The following is an 11,460-nucleotide window of genomic DNA, read 5'->3' as shown; positions in this document are numbered from 1 at the left end:
AATTGGAATGTTCTGAACAATTCATACCAGCTAAATATGACTCATGAACTGCAGTGTGTGAACACTCATATTATATATGAGTGATTAAAGAGTCAGTAAACCCCAAAACAAAATGTATTCAAAAACATTAATTCACCACCCTGTTGTTCCAAACCTATCAGTTTCTTCTATGGAATGCAAAAAGGAGAAATTATGTAGAATGTTCACGCTATACTTTTCCATATGTTTTTTAAATATAATATTGTACATTGCATGTACTTATATTTCATTCAGAAAAGCAATGTGACCATTCTGCCTAACATCCTTTGTTGTTCCATGGAAGAAAGAAAGTCACTCAGTTTTGAAATTGCGGCAGTTTCTGTTTTTGAATGAGCTTTCCCTTTAAGGTGTTGCTAACATGTGTAGCATGTTCTCTTTTTTTGTCACACACATGCAACATGAAGTACAGGGTTTTTTCTGTACAGGCAGCGACTGAGACAGTCTCAGAGTTGCCGAGGACCCTGCTGCACTCAGGTGGCTGATACGCAGGAGAACCAACATGGCTGCCGTCACTCCATATTCAGAATGTCAATGACATCAGAGCTGTTGCGCGTGTAAACCACGATCATTTTTCACTCCTGTTCATTCATCTCTCACATTTCCCTATGGGAAACACACTGGGCTTTATGGCCACATTGATTTTTGTAGTCCCTAAACATGAATTCACCCCAAATCCCCACAAATGCAATCTAATATAACCAATACACAAAGCATTGTGTTTGTATCTAAATTCACATGCCCTAAAATATACATAATTACACCTCTTTTTCTATTTAGACTGGGTCAGCTGTTAGAATAATGGGATTGGAGTAGTACTGGTACCCTCCCTCACATCAAATTATGTGTGTGTGTGTGTGTGTGTGTGAATGAAGGATCGCACATGCATGAGCTAAATTGTGTGACACCCCTCCCCTACAACCACCATGCACACACACACACATGGTGCTAGTGGGGGGCTACACATATGCGCATATATTCACACTCGCACACACTGATGCTGGTTGTCGCGGCGACACGTACACGGTTCAGGTAGGACCGTTTGGGGACGGCTAAGGAGAGAACGTGGTTTCCGTAGTAACCACCCCAGCTGCCCTCCTCCACCCCTCTCTCTCTCTCTTTCTTTCTTTCTCTCCTTCAGTCGTTCACTTGTGCCTGGTGATGATGGTGTCACCATCCATCTCTCTTTCTCTCTCCCACCCTCTTTCTTTCTTTCTCTGTATCTTCTTCTTCTCTCTGGATATGGTTCCTTGAGCAGCCAATGACAAAGGCTGGAGGAGAGCAAACGGAGTAGTCCTTTTTTTTTTCTTTCTGGACGGAATTCTTCTCTTCCACTCTTCATTGGTGGAATTTTTTGGAATCTTTTGAGGAATTGGAATTCTTGTTACATATTCTGGACATTTGTGTGAGTGAGTGAGTGTGTTTGTGTGAGTGTGTGTGTGTGTGTGTATGGTTGCTGTGGGGACGTGGCTGATGCTTGATAATGGCTCATGCGGCGTCTCAGATTAAGAAGAATAAAGATGTGGATGTTAACGCACTGGAGGATGAAAAGGAAAGGAAAAGGAAGAGCAGGAAACACTCAAAGGATCAAAAGAAAAAGGTACATGGGAATACACACGCACACATTCATGTTATTAGAGGGGTTTGTGGGATGGCAACATCTCGCCTGTTACTGCTAGTGAGTTCAGCGTGTGTATGTGTGTGTTAAATCTGTGCTGCAGTGCCAAGGTTACACTTTACATTTACCGCTCGGCATCCTCCTCACATAATCACACACATACGTCCCATAAACAACCAGCCGTGACGTGCGTGTGTCTCTTGCTCTGCGTTCAGGTTAAAAATGAGAGCATCACACTGCAGCATGTTCTGAGAGATTTTACTGTCCTCTGAAACGCGTGCGTGTGCGCGCAGACTCTCGTGTATTATACATCACATACTGATTTATTGATGTTTGTTCTGTGGAGAGTGATGGAATGAAGCATGCGGATGTTAGCCGTGCTAACTGTCTATCATTTCATTTCATAGAGACCCAACACACACATACACACTGCCTATATCCACCACACCCAGACAGATCTTCCTCAGCCGTACCTCTGCGGTTCCTGGTTGTTCTTATGTTGCTGCTGTGATATTTTAAACCGGTTTTGTTGTGTGATGTGGTTTAAGACATAAAGGATTCCCGTGGAAGCGATTGATGGCTGGGTGACTGCCTCCTGCCTCTTATAACATGTGTCTTACCTGTGATCAACACACTGAGCTATGATCACGTCTGTTGACCTTTGCTGTTTTATGAGGTGTGTGTGTGAGAGAGAGTGAGTTTTACCCTCTGCTAATGGACTATAATTTGTCATGCCAAAAAAAAACCATGTAGAAACACTTAAAAATTAAAGGTTTAAGACAGAAAATTGACGTTCAACAGTATTAATGTTATTTTATTGGAAATCTTTTTATTGTTAGACAAGTTTATTTTTTAAAGAAATACTGGCATTTTAAAATTAAGTATATGTTGTATTTTATTATTTTATTTTATTTTATCATTTTCATTATGGTCACTGACTCATTATTTTATTTTATTTACTTTGTATTTTATTTAAGGTTATTATTATTTATTTATGTATTCATTTATTTCTGACCATGGACCGCAAAACCAGTCATAAGTCGCATGGGTATATTTGTAGAAGTAGCCAACAATACATTGTATGGGTCAAAATTATAGATTTTTCTTTTATGCCAAAAATCATTAGGATATTAAGTTCAAATCATGTTCAATGAAGATATTTTGTAAATTTCCTACCATAAATATATCCAAACGTAATTTTTGATTAGTAATATGCATTGCTAGGAATTTAATTTGGACAACTTTAAAGGTGATTTTCTCAATATTTTGATTTTTTTGCACCCTCAGATTTCAAATTTTCAAATAGTTGTATCTTGGCCAAATATTGTGCTGTCCTAACAAACCATACATCAATACAACCATACAATGGAACGCTTATTTATTCAGCTTTCAGATGATATATAAATCTCAATTTAAAAAAAAAATTATCCTTATGACTGTGATTTGTGGTCCAGGGTCACATTTGTTCTTTTGTTTTGGTATTTTTGTATTAATACTTTGGCAAAACACTCATACCAATTAAATGCTTTGAAACCAAAATGATGAGAGAAGGATAGAGCTTTATGGTTATGTGTGGATTACAATACATAATTGCACACGATAAAGGAATTTTAACATTTTCTTGAAATGAGAATAGAAAAGGAGATATATGAGAATGAGAGACAACAGAGGACGGTTCTCTTTATACATATGAATGACAAACAGAGAGACATCATAAAGATGGAGGTTAATGTGTGCTGCACTCTTGTATGGAGGAGGTAATTGCCTTCGCATTGTGGGACAGAGACACACATGTGCTTTCACACACACATCCAACCACCCACCCACCAGTACATTACACAAATTTAAAAGGAGAGCAATTAGGAAGACTCATTTGGCAAAGAGAAATAGCTGTTTTTTGTCTGAGGTTCTGGATTGGTCATTTTGTCTGGGTTTCCTGTCAGGGAATCCCAGAGCTTCTTCTATAAAACATTCTATGGTAATACCATACCCTTTTGGACATGTATCGCCGTAATACCCCAAATTGGCAACCAGTTAATTGACTATTAAAATTCCCTTTGATCAAGGTTTCACTTTAATATTTAAGAATATGTGTGCTTTTAATGACTGTGGTATATGAATATGGTATCATTTAGAACAATGGTATATATCAAAATGGTTCACTTTGTTTCCTCATAATAATATTCTTTGTTTATTTTAGTATTTGGCTCCTCCTTGGTTTATTTTGCTCTGCATATCTCATGGTTTTAAAGCTGTGTCACACAATGTAGATTTCTGCATCCCAGGTTACACTGAGGGTTGCCGTGGGAACAGGGAACCATCTGTTGTGTTTTGGGAGTCAGGCCGTCTGAGTGTCACTGTCCTGATCTCAGATCAGTCCCCGGGGTGTTGTTGTGATTTAATGAAAGGCCTCACTTTCAGGGGCCAAAGTAGGTGTCGGTTTCACAAGGAGCATTGATGACTCATGTTAGTTTTTGAATATTTATTGATTATTCAGGTGTGTCTTTTGAGTGATTGTTGTAAAAAAAAACAATCTGTTACACTTAAGAGAAAGATAGAGAGGAAGTCAGGAAAGTACATAAAAACTCTGAAGCTGTGTCACTGTGGTTTTCAAACATCATCCTCCTCTTTTACAGCTTGTGAAATGTCTATATCTTATATTACACAAATGGACTGAGCAAAGAAGAGAGTAAGAGAACAGAGAGAGGTAGAGGCATGGAGACCAGCTGATTGCCATTGGCAGAGGTCATATGAAGGTTAGCTGGTTTCAGTCTTGTGCCCCAGGACAGTGTATCCTGTACAGAGCTCAGTCATGGAGAAGTGAAGCTACTGGAACCTCCAGGACTTTTGAATTAACTCGCTGACCATTTGTTGATATTCTCGGTTGTCTTTGAGCAGATGAGAAAAATCCAGTTTTAGGCGACGATGTGTCCCATTTGGATATCAGGGAACAACTGATAACAGATGCCATAGATAAGGACAATGTAGTTTTTTTGTTTCTCTGGTTTTGTGCATTTCAGCCTTTTATATAAGCAGAATAATTTCAGCTCTTTTTTGTGAAAACTTAACAAAGATATGGTTTGCTATTTCCTTTATAATGCGTTATATAGTTTCGTAATACTATTTTAACATTGTGAATACAGTCACAGTTAAATCAAAAACGCACAGTGGAGCAAAAACGTGCTGTTAAAATTAGCTTAACATTTTAAAAGTTTAATGCAATAATTTTAACGCATAAACCAAATTTGATATTGATGATCACAAGATGATCACAGTTATTTTAATCCTTAAAGGGGATGTTTTCCACAAGTTAGTGTGATTTTTTTTTTTTTTAGGGTCTTCATGAAATGTCTGCAACATACTTTGGTTAAAATTCCTTGTGTAAAACAACATCCTTTTTATCTTGTCAAAAACAGTATTTTGAAGAAAAAAAAACCTGTTTTGGTGCATGTCTCTTTAAATAATAATGAGCTACTGCTCACTCCACCCCTCTCTTGCTTTTATTTTGTGTATTTGGTGGTGCATTTTAATCAAAAACAAAACGAATCCACTGCGTCCTCAGTTGCTCTCATGTTGGGAGAAAATGAGACTCTTATGTTCACTTTTACGTCCAACTACAAAACACATGCATTGCTAACGAGACATTGTTGAGCTGCTCGGGTGCGGAGAAAATGGTGAACAGCGTACAACTAAGGACAGAAATATGCTAATATGAGACAGTCCATCAGTGGTTGTGGGCGGGGCCTGAGCAGTATGACATCATAATGCTCAGAAAATCAAAATGACTTGATAATTGAGATTGTTTCGTTTTTTGGGGGATTAAAAAAAGGAGTGAATGGATTTTTATCATTGTAGGGTGGTTGTGTCCACTCAGTGCTAGGACACATTTAAGACACATGGTGCAAACACCATGTAAAAGTGAATTTTGCATCCGATGTCCCCTTTAAACAAGTCTGCAAAGCATTATTCTACAGTAAATGTATCGTAAATGTGTGAAAACTATATTAAAATAATGTAAAATTTAGTTAATTTTCATTTTTTTTAATTAGCATTTTGTGAAATCATCAAAGCAATTGTATAATTGTTTCACGGTTGGAGCAGGTTGGGTTTTGTAATACTGAGGAGTGAAAATAATTTATAAAATTGTGAAAGTTTTGATATTTTGTTTAAGGTTATCAAAACAAAGATTATCAAAACAATTTTTTCTTCTTTATTCCTCTGACTGGCTAAATGCATAAATGTAAATGTACAATAATTACATTTATTTTATTATACTACATTTCTGTTTTTTTATTACTGGATTTTTTTTTTCTGAAAAACTGGGACCGACTGGGCTTTCTAATAGTGCATAACTATAATTTTACAGCGTTTGTGCACTGGGCAGTAAGATGTCAGAGAGTTAAATGCCTTTTTGGGGTTTGTCCCTGGTGAACACTCGTGCACCGTGAAGCCCCTATAGCAGAATTCACAGTCGCACATGTACGTATGTGCATGTGGCAGGACAATGTGATAAATGAGCTTCGCTCCACACCATTAATGAGAGAAGCCGTGTAATAGTGTGTCTCTCTCTATTGCTCACACGCACAAACATGAAGAAGGAATGATGTGGGGGAGGGGAAGGGGGTGATGGAGAGAATGAGAGAGACTCACACATTGAGGGGGAGATGAAGAGGGTGATTTTGTGGGAGAGGTGAAGAACAGCCCATTATCCATCTATTCAGATGCTTTGTTCTATTTGTATGTGATCATGTGATCATCAGTTATTAGATTAATCATCTCAGTCTTGCTTTATAACCATATTTGCTTATTGCATATTTACAGATGCAGAAGAAGTTCTGCATCTGTGGCAGTCACGAGATTGTTTTTCATTCATTCAAAGCAGAAGCACATCAGCAAATAACTGCATTTGTGATTCTAATTGAGTAATGGATGATTCCAGGACTTTTGTCTGTTATTCAGTGATACATGAGTAGCAGATGTTTAGAGTGTCCATGATAGGAGAGAACAGGTGTAAACAAGTGTATTTATGGTAATATGTGTGTGTGTGTGTGTGGATCAGGTTTTGCTTACATCCTGGGTACCGAATGTCTCCACAAGCATAGTAAAAACTCCCAAGTTTTTTAGTAAAAGTCCCAATGAGGTAAATGGCCTTTACAAAACAAAAGTATAATGCAATATGTTAAATAGTAATTTTCACATAGGGGAGACTAGTTTTTCTATTTTTAAATATACTGCAATATGTACATGGACCATGTATGGCTATATATTGATACATATAAAAATACATATAGCAATATTTATACAAAAACTGCACTACATTTGAACATGTAATTACATGTAATAGCTAAAAGTCAACAGAAAGCTATGTCCTAGTGGGTTTTTATAAATATTATAGCTCTTTTAAGTATTTTTAAAGCTGTAAAGAAATATCTTTTACATTTGTATAATCTGACATTTCCTTACGTGTGTTGTGTTGGTTTATGAGCTGTATTGGTTATCTGTTAAAGGTTGATCTGTGCTTGAGGCTCCATATAGAGCTTCAGTTCCCTGCTGAGAACACTGTGTGTCAGAGGACAGATCATACACTCACACACAACCATACCTCCTCACCTACAGCCATATTTATACAGGAGCCCAATGTAAAAGAAGAATGAGTACACTTTGTGTTGGTGAACAGACTCAAACACATTCATACCTCCTCACCTACACTCTTAAAAATAAAGTCTCCAAAGGGGTGTTTTTGCGGTGATGCCATAGAAGAACCATTTTTGGTTCCCCAAAGAACCTTTCAGTGAACAGTTCTTGAATGAAACATTTTGAAGAACGTTTTAAAAATCTAAAGAACCTTTTTCCTTTTCTGCATTTGAAAGGTTCCGTGGATGTTCAAGATTCTTCGTGGAACCAACAGTGCCATAAAAGGACCTTTATTTTTAAGAGTGTACAGCCGTATTTCCACAAGAGTCAAATGTAAAATAAATTGAAAATGAGAGTTAGAACAAAATGCCACAGTGTTGATGCTGAAATATTGAATCATACACCTCATCTGTGTCACAGGTTTGAGAATATCTCTCTCATTAGAATCCCAGCTGTGCAGTAAACATGCTTCTGCATGTACAGTACATCTGTAATCTGGAAGCTTGATTGTGAATGTCATTATTTTTTAAGATTCAAAGAGTTGAATTGATTCTCAAAGTATGTGTTACTTTTCTTAAAACTGTGAGGTGAGGTTGGTCATATTTTGGAATCATAATTGTAAGTTGATGCACGCTACAGTTTAGAGAGGTATTTATTTATTAAAAAAATGCTTAATACATTTGTTAAGCAAAGACATAAAAGTGACTGTAAGGACTTTCTGTAACATTGATTTATATTTCAAATATAAATAAATAACTTTCAGTTCATTAAAGAAAAAATCCACATATTCTACAAAAATATTAAGCAGCAAAACTGCTTCAACTTTAATAATGATAAGAAATGCTTGTTGAGCTTCAAATTATTAAAATGATTTCTGAAGGATCATGTGACGCTGAAGACTGGAGTAATGATTGCTGAAAAATCAGCTTTGCCATCATGGGAATAAATTACATTTTAACATACAAAACAGTTAGTTTAATATTAATATTATTGCTTTGTAATAATATTTCATAATAGTGTACATACTGTTGATCTGAATTAATGGTAGCGTTTTGAATGGTATCATGATATGATTTAAACTGTGCTTAAAAACGATTAATGTTCACATGAAACAAGACTTCAGTCATATCAGTAGTCTAGAAAAATTGTTTTGTTATATAAGCATTTTCTTCCCATGGGGGCTGCCATGTTGAAGTCACATGACTAGACAAATACCTTCTTTGTACTGTACAGTACAGTCTGTTTGCTAATGCATGTTTCCCTAATAGGAACAATAAAGCACCTATCAACTGACGTATTTAAAAGAACATGTGAAATGCTGTGCTTCTGGGAAACTACTGAGTGATGATTCAACCTATCATTGAAATCAATCATGGAAATGAACAGATTCACTAAAATGATACTGGCTTTCCCAGTGCTAGTCAACAGATGTTTATAGATAAAAATAATGCAGAAATACAATCATAAAAGCGTTTTAATGAAAGATTGTAACAGTATTAACCATTTTAAGAGGCTAATGTGATCATTCTTTCTTTCTTTCTTTCCTCCGTACTTTGTCTATTTCACTGTCTGTCTTTCTCAGTGACCCATTTTTCAGGAAATTCCCACATTTCCATTTTGGAAGAATATCCAGCTATTATTAATTGTTATGTCAAGTTCAATATAGATCATATCAAGGCTGTATGACATGAAGGTGTGTGTCTGTGCAAGTGAGTGTTTTTTGGAAGATGTGTGTGTGCGTGGGAGAGTCATGTGATCAGAAATGAGGTCGCCCCCCTCACAGTATATTATTGCTTCTGCTTAGTCAGCAACACCAAGAAAGTCTCCCTGTGTGTGTGTGTGTGTGTGTGTCTTTGAATAGTCCATGACCCAACTTGCTTGTCAATAAGTTCACTGCTAACCTTGGAAAAATGTTCTTCAGTATGTTTGTCTTTTCTTTCTTTAGTATGTACAGTACACTACTGTTCAAAAGTTTGGGGTCAGTAAGTTTTTTAAGTCTAAAATAAGTCTCTTATGCCCACCAAAACTGCATTTATTTGATCAAAAACAGTAAAAATGGCAATTTTGTGAAATGTTGCAATTTAAAATGACTGTTGTTTATTTTTATATATATTAAAAAATATACACAATCCTAATAATATGATTTTGTGCTCATAAAACATTTATTACAGTATATTATCCATGCTGAAAACGGTTGTGCTGCTTCTATTTCCTGTAACTCGTAATACATTTTTTAGAATATAGAGTTCAAAAGAACAGCATTTATTTGAAACAGAGGTTGTGCTAGACCTCAACATTTTCTGTCATTTTGACGGACAGGGTCGTAAAAATTCCAAATTCATAATCTATTATTACCCTTAATTTTAAGTTTCATATTTTAATTAGAATAACACATTTAATTGCCTTTATTTTTGTTCACATTTTCATTTTTAATCATGAACCTACAGGACGACATCACAGTGAATGAACAGTACATAGTGCGTCTTTCTTCCAATAAATAGTAATAGGCTAGGCTTTGTGTTACTTATGATATGAAACAAAGTCTCATATTTCAATTTTTGTCCATTTCATTAGGAAATTCAAGCATTAAATACTGTTTTGGCACTCTTTAATGTGACATGATAGATCGTTGTAGCTTCTGTGTACTTGTCTGTGCGTAATCATACGTATAGGAAAACATTCATGACAGTTTCATTTTTGTTCTGGATCCAGTGCTCTGCTGCTACACTGGAGCGCACTTGCCACCAACTGGATAGGGGTGGGAATTACAGCTACAGCTGTGCAATAGATCACCCTCAGTGTAATCTGTCAAAATGACGGACTGCCTTCAGATATTTCCATCACTGCTAAAAAACAAAAAAAAAACTACTGATGCGAACCATTTGAACCAGATTCAGGGTCTCTCTATTTAGAACAGTTTATATTTTACAGTCTTATTGGTTTGTAATAAAGCTTTGTTATTCAGGATTCTATTTATGATCAAATAATGACAAAGTGTTTCTATATATTTCTCTCGGCCTTTCTGTCCGTTTTATTATGGTCATTCTTTCTGCACTGTAATTCTTTTTAGATCACATTTGCTTCTGTCCTGTAAATGCCAGTCAAAGGTACTCTGTCTGATAATGGTCTATTACCCAGCAGCTCTCTATTGATCTTGTTCAGAGTGTTGTTGTATCTCTGGTACATTCTCAGGGTAGCAGCCAGACTGTCTGCCCTTATAAAACTCCTTTACTGTAAACTGAACAGAGATGTGTGTATTTGTGTGTATCTTTGAAAGGCTACAATATAACGTCTGTTTAAAGTTTTATGGTATGCTGGCAGGACCTCATAGCTTAAAGTTGTGTGATATTACTTGGAATGACAATATTGGATAATAGGTTCTGGTTTGATTTAAAATTAAACAGCTTAAAGGAGAAGTCCACTTCCAAAACAGAGATTCACATATAATGTACTCACCCTCTTGTCATCCAAGATGTTCATGTCTTTCTTTCTCCAGTCGTAAAGAAGTTATGTTTTTTAAGGAAAACATTTCAGCATTTTTCTCCATATAATGGACTGATATGGTGCCCCGATTTTGAACTTCCAAAATGCAGTTTAAATGCGGCTTCAAACGATCCCAAATGCGGTTGTAAACGATCCCAGCCACGGAAGAAGGGTTTTATCTAACGAAACAATCGGTTATTTTCATTAAAAAAATACAATTTCAATACTTTTTAATCTCAAATGCTCGTCTTGCCTTTCTCTCCCTGAACTCTGTGTATTCCGGCTCAAGACAGTTAGGGTATGTCGAAAAACTCCAATTGCATTTTCTCCCTCAACTTCAAAATCATTTAAAAATCATCCCACATCGCTGCAGAAGTACCGACCCAGTCTTTGCAAAGTGAACATGCAAAGAAGATCAAACACCCTTAACAAAAAAGGTAAAACAGTGATATAGGGCGATTTTGAAGTTGAGGGAGAGCATGAGATGGAAGGTTTTCGACATACCCTAACTATCATGACCCGGAACATAAAAAGTTTAGGCTGAGTGAGACAAGACAAGCGTTTGACATTAAAAAGTATATAAATTGTATTATTTTTATTAAAATTATTGTTTTGCTAGATAAGACCCTTCTTTCTCGGCTGAGATTGTTTACAACTGCATTTGAGATAGTTTGAAGCTGCATTTAAAC

General features: G+C 36.2%; 1 protein-coding gene across 1 annotated transcript in view; it reads left to right on the top strand.

Annotated features, from left to right (window-relative positions):
• Positions 1–1,018: 1,018 nt before the first annotated feature.
• Positions 1,019–11,460, top strand: part of ank3a (ankyrin 3a) — a 106,721-nt gene continuing 96,279 nt past the window's right edge. Inside the window, 1 exon segment of the mRNA XM_051133877.1 lies at positions 1,019–1,636. Within this exon segment, the coding sequence (XP_050989834.1) occupies positions 1,520–1,636 (117 nt within the window). The 5' untranslated portion in view covers positions 1,019–1,519.

This window comes from Labeo rohita, chromosome 17, assembly GCF_022985175.1.
Source record: "Labeo rohita strain BAU-BD-2019 chromosome 17, IGBB_LRoh.1.0, whole genome shotgun sequence".
Lineage (NCBI taxonomy): Eukaryota > Metazoa > Chordata > Actinopteri > Cypriniformes > Cyprinidae > Labeo > Labeo rohita.
This window is presented reverse-complemented; position numbering and strand designations above follow the sequence as displayed.